Here is a 19081-nt window from a genome sequence, read left to right on the forward strand (position 1 = left end):
CCCAAGACCTCAGCTGTGTTTTAGCAATTAAAAACATGTCAGGCATAGATACCGTGTACCAGTTGTGCGTTTTCTTTTCTCCCACAACCCCTTTCAGCTCAAACACCCTACAACCCGATGACCTTTAACCTATGGTTGATCTCCGAGTGGACACGTTGATCACAGAATGAATGTGCGGCCTCGCACATGGTTACTAACGTAAGTGGTGTGTCTATTTTTTGTTTCGCTTCTCTGTTCCTCTGGTGGGACTGTTAACTACTAACACATCAGGGCAGCGTCCTAAGTGACCCCCACTGACTGGGCCCTGATCAAATGTAGTGCGCCATTTGGAATGCACACAAGAGTCCTTCTGCTGTGTTCCCATTGAGATCCACAGAGAGAGCTGTATTGACTGAGGAAGCTTCAACCCAGGGAGGATATGGCTCTTAGGTGACGTTGGTTCCATTAGTTCAGCTATAGGATAAGATGTCGGTTAAGATCTGAGATCACTCAGCTGTAGAGTAGACTCCCTCCTTCCTCTCTGATCTGCCCATCTATATCACTATGGCAACCTGCTCCTCCGAGAGTCATCAGGCACTTTGAAATCTATAATCTTAATTAAGGTAGATGGCACTGAGCTGTAAGACAGCTGAGAATGTGAGACACTCGGACAGCGTGAGAGACAGAGAGACACCGAGCGAGTGAATCACAGAGAGACACAGAAAGAGTGATACACAGAGAGACACAGAGAAAGTGAGACCCACAGAGGGACACAGAGAGTGCGAGCCACAGAGAGAGAGAGAGAGAAAGAAAGACAGAGAGTGAGACACAGATACAAAGATGCTCAAAATGGCTTTATGTTAACGGACTGTCACGGGGGGAAAGAGTGAGAGACAAAAAGGAAAAGAGAGAGAGTGAGACATGGACCTGACTGTGTACCAGTTAGGCCTCACATCCCCTGGGGCCGGTCCAGACCACGTTCCCTCGGCTGGCTGAATAGACCATGAAAGGGGCATGCATGGTCAGCTACAGTAGGGGACAGATGGATACCTAGCCCAGCGGCAACAATAGAAGTGCAGTCGCAGCTGAATGACAGTGCGCTTCCTGGGATTACCACAGCAGGACCATTAACACAGAGGCCAAACCAGTCAGTCACACATCTAGCCAATTAACACAGAGGCCAAACCAGTTAGTCATTCACACATCTAGACCATTAACACAGAGCTCAAACCTGTGACTCAGTCAGTCACACAACTAGCCCATTAACACAGAGGCCAAACCAGTCACTCAGTCAGTCACACAACTAGCCCAAAAACACAGACACCAAACCAGTCAGTCAATCACACAACTAACCCAATATCCCAGAGACCAAACTAGTCAGTCAGTCAGGCATTAAACTAGCCCAGTAATAGAGACCAAACCAGTCAGTCAGTCATCAATCTAGCCCACAACACAGAAACCAAACCAGTCAGTCAGTCACAAATCTAGCCCAAAAACACAGATTCAAAACCAGTCAGTCATTCAGTCACAAATCTAGCCCAAAAACATAGACACCCAACCAGTCGGCCAGTCACACAACTAACCCAATATCCCAAAGACCAAACTTGTCAGTCAGTCATAAAACTAGCCCAGTAACACAGACCAAACCAGTCAGTTAGTAAGTCACACATCTAGCCCAAAAACACAGAAACCAAACCAGTTGGTCAGTCACAAATCTAGCCCAAAAACACAGAATCCAAACCAGTCAGTCAGTCACAAATCTAGCCCAAAAACATAGACACCAAATCAATCAGTCACACAACTAACCGAATAAAACAAAGACCAATCCAGTCAGTCAGTCAGTCAGTCAAGGTGATTTAAATAACTCCAAACCCATACCAAAAAAGGGGACAGCTGTCAGTTAGTCAGTCAGCTAGCTATTCAGTCAGTTAATGATACAAGTCTTTGCTATAGAAAATAGCTGCATCCCCTGCATAGACGTTCCAACACTATTAACCAATCAGCATCCCCTGCATAGACGTTCCATCACTATTAACCAATCAGCATCCCCTGCATAGACGTTCCAACACTATTAACCAATCAGCATCCCCTGCATAGACGTTCCAACACTATTAGCCAATCAGCATCCCCTGCATAGACGTTCCAACACTATTAGCCAATCAGCATCCCCTGCATAGACGTTCCAACACTATTAGCCAATCAGCACCCCTGCATAGACGTTCCAACACTATTAGCCAATCAGCATCCCCTGCATAGACGTTCCAACACTATTAGCCAATCAGCATCCCCTGCATAGACGTTCCAACACTATTAGCCAATCAGCCTCATGGTCATAATTCATCAATCTGTTTTAGAACACTGACACCAAGACCTCTTTCACAAGGGGCCCTGCTGCATAGTACACCTGTATTTTACAAACCCCTTACAATTGCTCACCTACAACAATCTTACAGAAACATAAGAAAAAAGAAATACATACAAATGGCATTCGTCTGACATGCCCCTGTTGGACTGGTTCCTCCAGCCTTAGGGCACGTTTCAAACAGAAGGTTTAGAAAACTTCAATGGAGATTGAAATTTAAATATAAACAATTTGCTCCAAGCAAGAATCATGGTATGATTCTACATATCTCAGCAAACTCATCAGTTCAAGATTCAGACAATTGCTAAATTGGGCCGCCCCAGAGTTTTTCCATAGCAATAAGCTGGCCAAAAAAGTCTAGGTTTGAGTCTGACAAATAAAAATGCAGAGCGGAAAAAACCGCTATACCAACATTTCCTTCAAATAAGGCGCCTGTCAAGATACAATGTGATTTAACTGCATTTGTTCTCTCAGTTTTGTCCGTAATGAGGTTGCTGGAGTCCAAAACAACAACCCAAGAGGGAGAGACAACCTCACACAGGTGGTCATGTTTTCCAAATGGTTGAAGGATCACCAGTGGAGTCTGTAATAAAACTATCCCATTGAGCAAATGGGGGTTGAAAATAAAATGAAAAGACGTCTTCCTAATTTAAAAGACGTTGAAAAGACTGTTTTAGAAATTATTTTACAAAGTGGGAAGGAAAAGGCTTAATCAAAATGAAATTGAAAAAAGATTGTGTTTCTGATTTTTCTGAATAGCTGTCATCCAACTACCAAGTCAGTTTGGCCGATTTCTCAACATGAAGAGATCTGAGAGAAATATAAATATGCTTCAACCAAATCATCTTAGAATACCACTGAGAGAGAAAAGCTCTCAGAAAAAAACCCATCATAATAGGCAAACATTTCTCAGTCTTATGGCCACATCCATGACCGGAAATGTTGATATTACATGAACAGCCACTCATCCCCCTCTTTTGCAATCTTTCACATCTAACAAATACATTAACTTCAAATATCAATGTCCTTACAGACAAACAACCTTACATTCTCTGTGACCATCAAGGCAGTGACGTACTCTTGCAGGTTGATGCTTTACAACCTTGTCAGACCGTGTCCTTACTTGACACAGAAGGTGGCGCAGGTACTAATCCGAGCACTAATCCAAGTCATCTCATGCCTGGAATATTGCAGTCCCTGCAACTTCATCTTATTTTGGGTGCAACGCAATCCCAGGCATAATTGCTCATACTGTAGGTCTGTAGGTGCTTTGATAGAAGACCAAATGACAAGTTTTCAGACAGACTTACTAAAATCTATGTTCCTTTGCCATTCATGATTCATAAAACAGATTTGCATCAGCAAGTTAAGCAATTTCTCTAATAAAACGATTAACTGAAACGGCACCGTAACCTTTTGTATCTTGCGTTAAAACCATGAATACGATTTAAAGAGAAGACAATTGATGTTGACAATGAGATTCAATGCCTCAGGGGAGGGCTGTCTAGATATGGAAAAAGAATCGCTCTAGAACCTTCTTAGTGACAGGCCTATGGTATATGACAGGCAGCAACCGTCATTCAACAAGGCTACATCGCATCCAAATCAGGGTGACCCGCATTCTTTACTTCCCAGACCATAATGTTGTTTTGAATGCAACTTCACCAGACCTTTCGGATGGCGTTCACCATTGTAACCCGATCGCAATGGTATATTAGGTATTTGACTAATTAGGCCTAAGTGATGCTATCAAAATACTTTCTGAAATAATTTCAATATATTCTTCCCATAGGCCCCTCCCAATTATATATCTTGTGACTATGCTGTGTATTTTGGCAAGAAGCCCCCCCAAATATATATATAATTCGAAATAAACCCAAGAATGTTCTATGTAGCCTAGCTTGTAGAACATCCATGGGTCCCGACCAACTGAATATCAGGTTCGGTGTAACAACCAGGTTTGGAACAATGCTCATTTATCAGATTAAAATTGAATGACGTTGCAGGTATCGACAAGAGAAAATAATGGCAACGAATAAACTGTTCAGGAAAATAGCCTCGCAAAAAGTCAGCGACATAATTGACCTGTCTGGCGGGTTTGTACCCCCACCCGCACATGAGGGTTAGGCTACGGCATTTTCCCCCAAATTCAATTATGCGAAATGACCGCCATTTTGGACAGAGAGTGTTATAACAAAGTTATTACGCAGTAGTAGTGAACACTTAGAATAACATGCAGGTGCTCGAGCCTGATTCTTACATCAGGTCAGTATGTTCGCCTGCGGGCAGTTATTCTAATGTTATTCTAAATAATATTTCAGGATTATGGGCTATGAAACATCCTCACAATTCATTACTTAACCTGATAAACAAGCTTAATTCCAAACCAGACGGTCAATTGCACTACTTTTCGCGTGGTGCTGCCTAGCCTTGCCACATTAATGACATGGCATTTCTTTTGTGTCAGACTGCTTGAATTAAAAACAGAGAAACAAAAAGTCCATGGTGAGAATAATGTATTAAAAACCACAGCAGGAGGAGGACCATTTGAAGCCCCTTGTTTTGTCATCGGTCTTACATGGTCATAGCTGCTGACAGCTCCCCAACAGCCGCACCCTATCACACAGCGTTCTCCCAGCCCGTCCCCAGGAGACCCGCCACCAAACAAACACTCACAGGGCCCCATTAATACTGCATAATGACCCGAACAATGGATCCTACCTCTTTAATGCCTCGTCCCGGTCTCAGAGGCTTGTTTGCTCAGCTCTTCCTTTCTGTTTATCGTCCGTCTCCTTGCGCCAGGTCTTCTCTCTCCTCTTGAACCAACAGTCTGCTTTCCTCTAGCTCTCTCTCTGTCTGTCTATCTTTCTCTCTCTCTCTCTCTCTCTCTGTCTGTCTGGCTATGGGTCTGTCACAGACCAGCTGGAAGACAACCCTTCCCTTTTCCACTCCTCCCTCCAATCAGGAAGAAGACCCCAGGTAGAAATAACGCCACTGCCGGCAGAGGGTATACAAGTACAGCCTAGATACCCTGCTATAGCCTGGCATCCACGGTAGGTTGTGTCTAAACAAGCAGGATTTGCGTTGCGTGCTGGAAGCCAAAATGGCTCTGCTCTATTGACGGCCTGCTGCCTCCGGAAAGGATGCTGAGCCGATGATGTCATCACTGAGGGAGGTGGCAGCATCAATGCAGCAGGGAGAGGGGGAGGGGGAGGCCTGTGCACCGTGTAGAGATAGACAGAAAGGGATGGAGGGAGAGAGCGAGAGGGGGAGAGAGAGAGGGAGAGGAGGGAGGGAAGAGAACAAGAGCTTATCGTCAGTGGAGTAGGACGCGCGCACACACACACACACACACACACAGGGCTGTTCTCTAGGGTCTCTTTGCTTCAGAATAGGAATAGTTCTGTACAGATCCTAGCTGTGGTAGTACAGTATGACACAGAGCATTGTGTGGTGTGTTATAATCTAGGTCACTAGGTGGTTTGAATGCTGATTGGAATTAAGCGGTGGTGTGTATATGAGACAGTGTACCATGGGCATGACAATACATCACTAGTTACTGTAACCGAGCTGCTAACTGGTAGCAGTAAGACATCTCAGCGGTTTGTTCCAGAGCGTACGGCCAAAACAACACAGCCAGGTGCTGTGTCAAGGCACTGCACTGTGCTCAACAACCGCTCTCAGCTGGCGTACATTGGCTATCGACCACGCCCCTTCGTGCCTTATTTCCTAGGTATAGATGAGCAGCAGTATGGAGACAGACAGAATAAGAGTCACCAGTCTCAGCAAACAGAACCTATTTAGCTACCCCATGTTAAGGCCATCACGGCACACTACAACTGTTAATAAAGAGAACTTGGAAAAGGTTATTCTTAGTGAAGTACCCAGCACATTGACGTCATCAGTCTCCTGGTCAATGGAACGCCGACAGGCAGCAGCATTCTGATCCGCATGGAGACTCAATCCTGGTCGAGTCCGAGGCGTCCAGCCGTGAGGCGTCAAGGCAGACGTCTGTGGCGCGAAAATGCCTCGTCATTGTTGCCAGGCCCGGTGGTGGTTGGGTCGCCCACCAAGTAGTAATCAGGATTTAAAAAATGACAGCAGGCACATAGCACAATAATGTCAGACCTCACACCGAGAGGTGCCCAGACGTTGTCATGGCAAACACTCAGGACTCCGGTATCAGTGGTAACATTACCAAAGAGCCCAAATAACCGTGTTTGTTTTGTAGACCGATTCCTTTTCTTTTTTTACTCTCAATTTGCCTTTGATATTTTAATCAATTAATTATCACTGCACTTACTCTTTTAGATACAAAACTGACTGCAAAAAGAGGTCCTTTAAAAAATGTCCCCGTCAAGAATAAAAAGCACTATATTTAATTTGGACCAATTCCATTTATGGTGGCAGCAGTCCTGCAGAGTACTGTTGTCTGGCCTTCTCAACCTGCGCATACTAAGGGTCCTCTCTCACGGTTGGACTATAGAGATTACGTGTGCATCCCAAATGTCATCATATTTTCTATATCGTCCACTATTTTTCACCTGTGCTCTGTTTGAAAGTAGCGAACTGCAAAGGGTGTAGGATGGCGTTTGAGCCTCAGTTTATATCCATCGTTAAACCCATCCCCAAAATGAGAGAGAAAATCTCCTTCTGCACTTTTACTAGTAAATCTCATTGCAATACACCCGTGTAATGCCATCTCAATGGGATTGGAGAATCGAGCTGAGCGAGAAACCATGAATAGAGCTCATCTTGTTGAGTCAGCTTTGGTTTAACCTCACAAGGGGTGGATTTAGGTCTTTCCAACAGGTTTTTTTCAGGTTGACCATAATAGCCCATTGACAGGGGCCTTGCATGTGATGGTCTAGCTGGAGTTGGTGTTGGACAAGGCTGCCTTGTCTCGTCGCTCGACTGCAACTTCGCATTGGTAGGTCGGGAGCCTACATCTATGTACGGTAGGTGGGGAGCCTACATCTTTGTACGGTAGATTGTGAGCCTACATCTCTGCACGGTAGGTCGGGAGTCTACATCTCTGCACGGTAGGTCGGGAGTCTACATCTCTGCACGGTAGGTTGTGAGTCTACATCTCTGCACGGTAGGTCGGGAGTCTACATCTCTGCACGGTAGGTCGGGAGTCTACATCTCTGCACGGTAGGTCGGGAGCCTGCATCTCTGCACGGTAGGTCGGGAGCCTGCATCTCTGCATGGTAGGTTGGGAGCCTACATCTCTGCATGGTAGGTTGTGAGCCTACATCTCTGCACAGTAGGTGGGGAGCCTGCAAGTTCCATGGTGGATGCTGTGTCCTCCTCCAAGGCCATAGGTTCTGGCAAGTACTTCCTGGTAGAGTGAGCAATATTAAAATGCGCTACAAATAAAGGTGCCTGCACACGGGCCGCGGTGGTGGTGAGGGTCTCATAGACTTTAAATTGCTTGCGGTTTGCCGCCCGTCGCCCTACTCCAATTGAAAGTGTACGAGACCTTCACCGCCACACCCGCCCGTGTGCAGGCACCTTAATGCACATCTAGGTCTACGAACCTCGATCCTGTCAAGAGTGCAAAAGAGACTTGGTGACTATTAGATGGAGTAGTAAAAATTATGATAACATCAATAAAGAATTAATAAAAAGAAAGTTATCGTCTGTTTGGTAAACATGGTATAAAATAATACATATAATTACACTGACATTATGTCTTTCGCCTAAAGTAATTGGATAAACGACTGAATCTATTTTTGTGGACGGGGATTCATATGGAAGTGTTGCACATGGATCAATTCGCAGGATCACACACCCCCACAGAATAATGGTGTCGTGACGCTGTGTTATCTGTGCAGTGGCCAGGCCTGGCAACGATCTATTGTTAATGTGTGGTTGGCACCACAATAGTGGCTAGGATGGACTGTATAGTGTCTGGCTGGCTGTTCTGGAAGGTACCATGGAAGGGCTGTTCTGGAAGGTACCACGCTAAGGCATGCAGGCGGAACTCTCAGGTTTCGGTCAGCCTGTAACACAATGACAGTGTGTTTTCTGACCTGATTGTCCACGCGCACAGGCTTCATCTAGACCAGATGCGCGAGCTACTGTCAGCTAGGAGCTCTCTCCCTCTCTCGTGTCTCCATTTTCCTTTTCGTTCCCTCTCCATTGTCTCTCTCCCCAGTTTCCATTGAGCACCTCCTCTCGCAAGTACGTCTCCCTCTTTCTCTCCCTTCCTGTCCTGACCTTGTCTCTCGCTCCGATTAACTCTCCGACCGCTTTCTTTAACTCCGCGACATGGACGCATTGTGGTGTGAATCAGAGTCACACTGGCATCAGCCGGCCCCAGTGAACACTCTGAAGTAGGGCAGTTGGAAACACACCGCCTCAGCGCTCAGGGCCCCACATTTCTCTCCTCCAGGAGGAGCATGTTGTATTAACAGCAGAGCCACGGGTTGGTGGTGTCCTGCCTTCCCTTCCTCCACAGCTCAGTTTAACAGCTCTGGGGCTTGAATCATTTATTGGCAGAAGGAGTTGTTACTGCTAGGCCGGGGCCTGACGTGTTTTCTTAAAGAGACGCAGCACGCCATGTCTACCCCACCCGCAATACCACTGAACAGGGAATTTAACCTCCTCTTGAAGGTTCGCAGTCACAGATTGAGCCCGGTCTAAAATTCAAACTCAATGTTGACTCAAATATTTCAAAACATGTTTTTGGCTTTGTCATTATTATGTAATAAAATATTAATGATTTCATAACACAGTAAATTGAGGAGAATGTCAAGTGTACTTTTTGACATAAACCTATAGAAAACCTTTCTGTCACTGATGACCAGAATTATATTATGCAGTTCGATAATGTTTTCTGACCTCGAAAATCAAGAGAGTCCCTATCTAACCATCTGCCTCTCTACTTGAGCTTCACGTTTCATATGACAATGCAGATCACCTACATTTTCATAGCTACATTTATGACCTCCGCAGTAAACACTCAAATGATATTGGAACATTTGATTATGTTTAGAGACGATGGATATCAATGGGAGCACTTGACAGTCAGCTTCTCTGTATGCTTGTGTTGCATATTGAATTTTACAGTGCACATCACCTCAAGTATTGGCCACATTCATGAACCCCATAGTGACAGGTCAGGTGATATTGTAACATCTGACAACATTTCCAGATCTCCATAGCGAAGAGGTTAATCATTTTTAACATAATATGCAAAAATATTTTTGAGAATTTTAATTATAACCTCTACAGAGACAAGATAAAAACAACAGTCTCGTTGTACCATGACCACAAAATAAATTAATTGGAAAGGTGTCCATCTAGTGGTTTAAATCGGTACTGCTCTACTCCAATATTAGTTCCAGTATTCTGAAACTACAGCTCCGGAACAAAATAAGAGACCACTGCACCTTTTTCTTTCCTTTCCAAAAATGTTGAAAAGGAAGGCCAGCGAGAGGTGGCTGCAGGGTCCCTCCAGGGGCGTTGGCACTGTGTGGGCACGCGCCCTCATGAGAGCATGGCCCACCCAGAGTGAGTAGCAGTTTTGACATTATACTGTGTATAAAAGATGATTTCTATGCTTTAAGGGCTTTCTGCCCACTCAAATGTCTGCAGGCCCACCCAGCAACACATTTCTGCTTACGCCTCTACTTTACATTGTTGTATTTTTCACTGAAACAACAGCGTTAACGTTCACATACTGCAGGGAATAGAATACACAGCGGAATGATCCCGAATATACTCCGATGTCCCAATAAAGTACATAGCCATGCGAGCGATCGGGGGTGCCGTAGATGCGATCGGGGGTTGCCATATGTGTGATCGGGGGTGCCATGCATGCGATCGGGGGTGCCATGCATGCGATCAGGTGTCCCGCCAGGGATTTTGGCCCCCATGAAAATATATTACATGGGGTCCCACCCAGAGGTGTTGGGGAGATGGGGTATTGGCGCGATGCATAAAGTGGAATTCACCATTTGATGCAAGACTAATACCCATTACAAGAAATGGGCTAAAGGCCATCTTTTACAGTCCAAATGTAATTTGATTGGAAAATTCTCAACGTTAATGAATAACTTCAATCACTTATACAGTACTTATACAGTAACTCAGTATTTCAGACTTTCCAGCATCCAATATAGTCTGTAGGCTGTTTTTGTTTCATATAACGATTATTATGTGAAAAAAATAATTAGTGTTTGAATTCTTTAATAATTGTTATTTTTTTCATAATAATAATAATAATAAAAAATCCCACGGACCCCTTGCCATTATGCCAAAGGACATGTCATTCAACACAATGCTGCTCATTTCCTTCAGTTGGGAGTCGACCTGGTTCAGGGGTATGGGGATGGACAGACAGGGAGTAGGGCTGGTTCAGGGGTATGGGGATGGACAGACAGGGCTGGTTCAGGGGTATAGGGATGGACAGACAGGGCTGGTTCAGGGGTATGGGGATGGACAGACAGGGCTGGTTCAGGGGTATGGGGATGGACAGACAAAACTGGTTCAGGGGTAAGGGGATGGGAAGATAGGGAGTAGACAGGGCTGCTGAGCATGAAGCTGCGCATGTTGGGTCTGGCACCAGGCAGGGGTAGGGACCACTGATTTCGTATCAATAGTTTGCTATAAGTTTGCCTGCATTGATTCAAGCTGCAGTATAGATGTTCATACTGTCCTCACAGTACATAGGTACCTTTGACACTGAATGTGTAACCACTTTGTTACGTAAGACACATGTGCCGGGGGGAGGAGCCTAAGCCTCACTAGGGGGAGGAGCCTTCACAATATGGGGAGGTCCCATCGCAACAGCCCACACATCCCAAACCCACAACCAGTGCCCAGCAGTTCCATTATACTCTTTCATATAGCCTGAAACTATGGAGCCCGGGTCGATGGTCAGCGCGGTGAGGAGCAGGAGGGTTTTGTGTGGCACTGAGATCGGGCCAGCTCTCGTTGTCATCAGGGAAGGGAAGGTCCACAGCATTCTCCCAGGCTCCAGTGGTTCTACTGGGGATGACGCTGGCTGTGAGGTAGGCTCTGTGTGGCTCTCTGGTTCTCCTTTGTGGAAAAGATACCGAATTGCAAGAAGGCTATTATGTGGATTCTTTCAGACATCCTTGTTCTGTTGAATAGAAATGTCATGTTAATAACATATGTATAACTGTTTCTAGAGACCAGATAGCAGCCTATTCCATACAGACTGCAATACATTTAACCCGTAGATGTATAACCTGCTGTTTCCCTAATGTGGGTGCTGGTAGTGGTCCCCTATATCAGGACTGGACCAGGGGTTATTTGGGATGCTATGTCCAAAATATATTATAAACATGTTATAACATATATATCATAAATAATATCATATGTAAGCAATAAAGCACACGTTTTAATGTGATGGCAGGTGTTGTTATGTGTCAATGTGATTGCAGGTTTTATAAAGTGTTGCTTCGATAGCAGGTGCTATAACATGCGTTGCTTTGATAGCAGATGCTATAACATGCGTTGCTTTGATAGCAGGTGCTATAACATGCGTTGCTTTGATAGCAGATGCTATAACATGCGTGGCTTTGATAGCAGATGCTATGACATGCGTGGCTTTGATAGCAGGTGCTGGAACATGTGATAGCAGGTGCTATAATTATATTGCAGGTCCTGGATGTAGGAGACAGTCTGGTAATGCCTGGCATTGTGGACTGTCACGTCCATGTGAATGAGCCAGGCCGCTCTTCCTGGGAGGGTTTCTGGACCGCCACCCGGGCAGCTGCGGCAGGAGGGGTTACCACTATAGTAGACATGCCCCTGTAAGAACTGTAAGGTCACCTTCATACTAGACATGTCCCTGTAAGAGCTGTGAGATCATCACCATACTAGACATGTCCCTGTAAGAGCTGTGAGATCATCACCATAGTAGACATGTCACTGTAAGAGCTGTGAGATCATCACCATAGTAGACATGTCACTGTAAGAGCTGTGAGATCATCACCATACTAGACATGTCCCTGTAAGAACTGTGAGATCATCCCCATAGTAGACATGTCCCTGTAAGAACTGTCATAATCAAAGATATCACCTAAGGTTTATATTTTAAAAGATCAACGATTTTGGTTTTAGTCAGGAAACGACCGTAGGTAAAATAATCCTGGTTTTGGTTGGAACCGACTGTGTATAATCATTTTATGTGCAAACTGACATGCATTCCTCTCTCGGTCCCCATAGAAACAGCATCCCTCCAACCACGACCCTGGATAACTTACAGGATAAAATGGAGGCAGCATCCGGGAAGTGCTTTGTAGATACGGCCTTCTGGGGCGGGGTCATCCCTGGCAACCAGGTACTTACCATGATGGAAAGACTATGGCCAGAAAAATAACTGGCCCTAAAATAAAGACTAGCCCTAAAAAAAAGGACTGGACCCTAAAAACAAGGACTAGACCCTAAAACAAAAATGGTCACCCTGTCCCACTCATACGACAGTTATTTTGATCTCCATGTTTGGCATGACCACAACTATCAGAGCTCGCTCTTAAGCACAAGGATATCTGGGCTGGACTCATTCTGGATAGTTGCTAAATGGCAGTTTTAAAACATTGTCTCTGACAGCTGGAGCTGAAGCCCATGATCCAGGCAGGGGTGGCTGGTTTTAAGTGTTTCCTGATCCACAGTGGAGTGGAGGAGTTCCCCCATGTGACTGACAAGGACCTGCACACTGCAATGGAACAGCTACAGGGCACAGGAAGCGTTCTGCTGGTAACTATCTCTCCCTTCATCTTCCAGTCTCTCTCCCTCTTCCCCTTCATCCCTCTGTCTTTCTTCCTCTCTCTCTCCCTCTGTATATCTTCCTGTTTCCCTCCATCCCTCTCTCACCTCTTATTCCAACATAGTATGCATACTCATAACACCATTTCACCTGTTCACAGTATGCATACTCATAACACCATTTCACCTGTTCATAATATGCATACTCATAACACCATTTCACCTGTTCATAATATGCATACTCATAACACCATTTCACCATTTCACAGTATGCATACTCATAACACCATTTCACCTGTTCATAATATGCATACTCATAACACCATTTCACCATTTCACAGTATGCATACTCATAACACCATTTCACCATTTCACAGTATGCATACTCATAACACCATTTCACCTGTTCACAGTATGCATACTCATAACACCATTTCACCTGTTCACAGTATGCATACTCATAACACCATTTCACCTGTTCACAGTATGCATACTCATAACACCATTCACGATTTCACAGTATGCATAATCATAACACCATTTCACCTGTTCATAATATGCATACTCATAACACCATTTCACCTGTTCACAGTATGCATACTCATAACACCATTTCACCTGTTCACAGTATGCATACTCATAACACCATTTCACCTGTTCACAGTATGCATACTCATAACACCATTTCACCTGTTCACAGTATGCATACTCATAACACCATTTCACCTGTTCACAGTATGCATACTCATAACACCATTTCACCTGTTCACAGTATGCATACTCATAACACCATTTCACCTGTTCAAGTATAATAATCTTAGACAGTAGCGTTCCAGCTTTACTATGTTTCATATTTAGCTTCTGTCACTGTTACTTACTGCTTTGTTGGGAAGAGGCTTACAAGTTAGCATTTAATCCTGTTTTATTCAGTGCGTGTGTAATGTCAGATGTGATTGAATATATACTATATGATTCTGCTTTGCCTTGGCTCCAGTTTCACGCTGAGAGGGATGTCCCCCTGTTGTCAGAGGAAGATGCTGGTGAGAACAGTTTAAATGCTTACAGTACAAGACCATCAAACTGTATTTCAAAGGGCCCCTGGCGTGTTCTGTTATACGTCTATCCAAGACTGACACCCCTCTTCCACTTTTATCCCCATTGGTACCGTCCAGACCCCAAAGATTACTCCACCTTCCTAAATTCACGGCCAGACGTTATGGAGCTGGAGGCCATTCGTACCGTCACTGACCTCTGCCTGCATTACCAGTAAGAACCAGGCCTAATGATCCGCGTGTTTATTTATTATACCAGGTAGGTTGACTAAGAACACATTCCATTTGGCAGCAACAACCAGGGAGCCAAAACAGAGTAAAGGCTTTACTCAGGGACCCAACAAAAAAATTATGTAGAAAACATTTTGGTTCTGGTCAGGTGCCCTAACTGCTGGGCTACATACTAAACATGAGGGGGATCTTGGTTTTAGCTAATTGTGATCGGAGTACAGTAACCCACAAAGATTGAGATCCGCTACAACATTACAGATCAGTGCCAGAATTCAGCTGTGTTCCCCTTTGGTCAGGGCAAAGAATCTCTGTCTGTTTTTTTGTGAGGTGCGTTGCCGCATAGTGAACCCAACCTTTGTCCGGCTGCTAGCCCTTATCCGGTCTGTATGTCTCCCTCCAGGGTGCGTTGCCACATAGTGCACCTGTCCTCTGCCCAGCCTCTGGAACTCATCCAGGCAGCGAGGCAGGCCGGAGCCCCACTGACAGTGGAGACCACCCACCACTACCTCAGCCTGTCCGCGGAGCACATCCCTGCTGGGGCCACGCAGTTCAAATGCTGCCCTCCCATCCGTGGGGCAGCCAATCAGGTACGACCGGCAGCTAGGGTCAGTTAGGTAATCACCGTTGGGATAGGGTTAGGGTTGGGTTAGGGTTGGGATAGGGTTAGGGTTGGGATAGGGTTGGGATAGGGTTAGTGTTGGGATAGGATTGGGATAGGGTTAGGGTTGGGATAGGGTTGGGATAGGGTTAGGGTTGGGATAGGGTTGGGATAGGGTTGGGATAGGGTTAGGGTTGGGATAGGGTTGGGATAGGGTTAGTGTTGGGATAGGATTGGGATAGGCTTAGGGTTGGGATAGCTAATCAGGTGCAAACGTCACATTAGGCTTAAACAGGCCGACCTGAAGATGATGATCAGTATTCGTAAGAATGATTGATCCACCGTGACCCAACACGGAAATGCGTCATTCACTCCTTACACCTGGGGTCCAGTCTTGGTTAAAGTTCTCCCCTCCCTTCCATTCATCCATTCAATCCGAGTCACTTTAGATGTCAGAAGATGGAGCCAAAAGATAATCATTTCCATACATGAGTGTGATTGCCTGAGTGATTATAACCTCCGCGTCGCCCTGCACCTCCCCAGGAGAAGCTGTGGTCGGCCCTGAAGGATGGTCACATCGACATGGTGGTTTCAGACCACTCCCCCTGCACACCAGACCTGAAGAGATTGGACACTGGGGACTTCACTCAGGCATGGGGAGGGATCTCCTCCCTGCAGTTTGGTAAGAGTGATCCATTAGAGGTCCACTTGCTTCCGGGGTCTCTTAGCCATGTTGCGGTCATGTTGGCACACTCAGCCTTGCGGTTTCAGAACCTGATCGGTAACCAAAATGTTACCAGGTTAAATGGACGAGGTGAAGGGAAAATAAACTGTTGTTCTTTCCTTGAACAAGACTGCCAACCCTTAACTGCTCCTGTTTGTGGTTTTGGATCTGAGCTTTTGCTAAACGGCACCAAAGCTAAATGTCCATGAAAAGTATTTTCTTTCTACTGAATACACAACACATTGTAGGCATATGTTGTAGCAAGGGAGAGCAGAGGACACAGAGGTAGAACTGGGGCGAGTTGACCCTTTTTTAATACCGCAGGCCAACTGAATACCATGTCTTCAGGCTCTGACAGCTCACATGTCTCCAGGGTCTGGCTGGGTCTTGGTCGGTCTTGTTTCTGTCTGTGGAGAGTTACATTTGTTTACAGGCCATGAATCTAACCTCTGCGGCTCTAACCCTTTTCTGGGAGCTCCGGCGGCTGCTGCGCTCACAAGGCTTGATTGAGAGCAGCTGTGCCTTGTTGGGTCTGACTTGGAGAGCTGCGTTCGACATCCTCTCCTGGCTGTAAGCCGTGCCACTGGGCTCGGTCTCCAACGTCCTGAATCACCACTGCCGGCACACTGTCGTGGGGCGGGCTGTGAGGCTGATCGGGCTGCCGCGCCACATCATGAAATCGTAAATTCTACAGACCTTTGAAGCAGAGTTGCTACCTAAATTTCCAGACTTAAACGTGATATTTCTGATATTTATTCACTGATTATTTAAAATTATTACTAATACACGCATCATTACCTTATTTTAATTGTTGAACCCAATAGGAACCTTTGTAAACAAAGTAACACACCTCAGCCTCTAAACATGGTTCAAACAATCATTTGGATTTCATGAGTGGGGTCAGTTCTTGCATCGTTATCTCTGTCCATGAATATCCGAATGGTTTCATTTCTTCAACCCCATCCCCCGCTTTTTACTGAAACAGGGGCTGGGAGAGGCCTTGGTATTGGTTTAACTGCTGATTCCCTCTTCAAACTAACCTTCCCTACCTGATCACTGTTTTGCAACAGGACTAAGTCCAAAGGGAGATAAACATGGATTCAGCAGTAGTTTACAGAATGGTATAATGATTAACCACAGTCACTGTGAACAGTGAAGGGTTCTGGTTAAAGTATTTTCTCTACACTGTCACGAGATCTTGCGTAACCCAGACATGGTCTTGTATAATGGATCATATGATTGATTGAGTACCGGGCCCGTTCCCTGGCCAGAGACTCTGTTACAGGTGTATCGCAAGAACGGTACAATATAAAATTACCAACGCAAACTTTGAGGATTTCCAGGATATTATTAAATTGTGTAATATTTGTTGACGAATGTCGTTTTTCTGCAAGGGGCCCCATGTAATGCACAGGCCCTGGGACTTGAACTGGGACTTCACCCCCCCAAATCTAAATCTATATACGACACCGGAAATATGCGTACCTGCAAAATCAGGATGTGCACCAATAGTAGGGTTACACGTGTTGTATAAAGATTATATGTTGTCTGTTCTGTCCATGAGAGGATTACTGTCAGCAGGATGGGACCCATTACCACCATTCATATTTTAGCAGATTCTCTTATCCAAAGCGATGTACAGTATGGAGAACATATATTTCCCTCGTGGGAATCAAACCCACAACCATAGCACTGCAGGTGTCAGGCTCTAACCAAGCGTGCAACCCAACCAAGCATGTTGTTTTAAGCGTTCCATTTGATCAGAAACAAATGTACCTTCTTGGTTCGGTTGAATTCTGAATTCAACAGGTGATCTGGGAATTACGAATCAACAAACCTGACGTTGCATGTCTACACAGTATCACATCCCTGTCTTGATAAGACTCCAAATGCCCTCCATCTCCAGATAATTCTCGATGTTCCACAACCAAGTCCAGTGAAGCTTCTGAACACATCTGTTTAAGGTCTGTCTCTGTTCTGGACGTCTGCCAGTAAGAGAGGTTTCACGCTGCCCGATGTTGCGCGGTTCCTGTGCCAAAGCACCGCACGACTCTGTCGCCTTGACAACCAGAAGGGCAGCCTTGTTCCCGGTCACGACGCTGACCTGGTCATATGGGACCCGGAGAAGGAGTTTGAGGTCAGTACCTATCTGCCGGATTCACAAAGATGAAGTATTTCTGCTTAATGTCCGTTGGGAGTCATACTTACTCAGACATATCCTGCAGATTGGTTCTGCTCCGAAGCCAGGAAAACCAATGTGATTGGTTGACTTAACAGAGAGGCGGGGCATGTTTTCCAGTTCTGAGTTGAATTGATTCTAAAATTGTTAGGGTAAGGGTTAACATTAGGGTATAGGGTTAGACCTTACCCTGGTTGTATGTTCATTTGGAACACTCAGCCATGCCAGTCCGACACCCTCCATTGATTCAAACAAACACATTCATTTCTGTCTTCAGGGCAGGTCTGCATAAGTCAGGTCTGAGGAACTGAAACGCCAAAGGCGCTGCTAACTGTCCTATTATTTCGTTGGTATCATACAAATATACTATTTCATTTTTGTCACACTCCGCAGCTGAAAGAAGCAAGTATACATCACAAACATAAGGTAAGCCAAAATCAACAATCAGTCGAATGTATTATATGAAGTAGTTTTTCCATCAGCAGTTGTCACAAAGTACTGGCCCTGAAGTCTGTCATGAAGCCCCGAACAGCACCAAGATATTAATGTATTATAAACAGTACGCCATATTAAACTGAATAACAACAACAGTACGAATAAACAACAACATTAGGACAAAATAACAACAACGGTACGACTGAGTAACAACAGCATTACGCACGTCAGTCATAGCCTTCAGTGTGCTCAAGAAAAATATCCCGGGCGATAACATGGTTTTGGAAATGCATTTCGATTCCTCTTCTTCCCTCTCTCTTCCTCTCCCTCCCTGTCTCTCTAGTTGACCCCCTACATGGGTCTCAGGTTGCGAGGGGAAGTGTGTGCAACCATTGTCCGAGGCAGACTGGTGTACAAGCGGGGCTCCTTCTCTCCTCTGCCTCTGGGGAAGCACCTCCTCCTCCCCCAGGGGAAGGAATCTCTGACCTAGGTACCTGTCCGTTTGTGCTAAAATTCAACTACTTGCCTCTCCTTATCATGTATAGAGGGGAGCAGTATGTTTGCACGAACAGACCTGGAACCAGGCTAAGGCCTCAGTGATTCCCTGGAGAACAATGGACAAGGCCTGTTACTGACTGTCTTGGCTCATAAGTGTCCAGGATGGCAGCAATATTGTTACTCTACTATAAATACAATTTAAATGAAATGAAGGGACATATGCTTTGGTGTTGTTGTAATATAATATTATTTAATAAACAAATCAACACTTTTCAATAAA

General features: G+C 45.2%; 2 protein-coding genes across 26 annotated transcripts in view; one reads left to right on the forward strand and one right to left on the reverse strand.

Moving 5' to 3' along the window:
- kif1aa (kinesin family member 1Aa) overlaps positions 1 to 5521 on the reverse strand; it is a 64927-nt gene extending 59406 nt beyond the window's left edge. For 5 of the 24 annotated variants that reach the window (XM_034293765.1, XM_034293764.1, XM_029121585.2 and 2 more), the window contains exon 1: positions 5063 to 5507. The gene's annotated coding sequence lies outside the window, so the exon portion shown is untranslated. Of the gene's footprint in view, positions 1 to 5062 lie in introns of all 24 variants that reach the window. The other 19 variants (XM_029121588.2, XM_029121587.2, XM_034293766.1 and 16 more) reach the window with 12 other exon arrangements.
- A 5285-nt stretch (positions 5522 to 10806) lies between these two features.
- zgc:103559 (uncharacterized protein LOC494056 homolog) lies at positions 10807 to 19031 on the forward strand. Of its 2 annotated transcripts, XM_013134793.3 has the most exons (11): positions 10811 to 11361; positions 11978 to 12129; positions 12545 to 12659; positions 12929 to 13075; positions 14079 to 14124; positions 14257 to 14350; positions 14768 to 14954; positions 15509 to 15647; positions 17654 to 17826; positions 18262 to 18294; positions 18647 to 19031. In XM_013134793.3, the coding sequence occupies exons 1-11, from the start codon at positions 11209 to 11211 to the stop codon at positions 18791 to 18793; spliced, it is 1386 nt and encodes a 461-aa protein (XP_012990247.2). In that variant the 5' UTR covers positions 10811 to 11208; the 3' UTR covers positions 18794 to 19031. The 2 variants fall into 2 exon arrangements, with proteins under 2 accessions (XP_012990248.2, XP_012990247.2); XM_013134794.3 differs by lacking the exons at positions 18262 to 18294; positions 18647 to 19031 and having other exon boundaries at positions 10807 to 11361; positions 17596 to 17780.
- Positions 19032 to 19081: the final 50 nt, after the last annotated feature.

The sequence above is a fragment of the Esox lucius genome, chromosome 8 (assembly GCF_011004845.1).
Source record: "Esox lucius isolate fEsoLuc1 chromosome 8, fEsoLuc1.pri, whole genome shotgun sequence".
NCBI lineage: Eukaryota > Metazoa > Chordata > Actinopteri > Esociformes > Esocidae > Esox > Esox lucius.

What these genes read in the sequence shown, in the direction of transcription:
- zgc:103559 (XM_013134793.3), top strand. Translation starts at nt 11,209, where the DNA reads ATGGAGCCCGGGTCGATGGTCAGCGCGGTGAGGAGCAGGAGGGTTTTG. An exon ending in ACTATAGTAGACATGCCCCT is followed by an intron (nt 12,130 to 12,544) that starts GTAAGAACTGTA and finishes CGGTCCCCATAG; the next exon opens with AAACAGCATCCCTCCAACCA. An exon ending in GCACAGGAAGCGTTCTGCTG is followed by an intron (nt 13,076 to 14,078) that starts GTAACTATCTCT and finishes CCTTGGCTCCAG; the next exon opens with TTTCACGCTGAGAGGGATGT.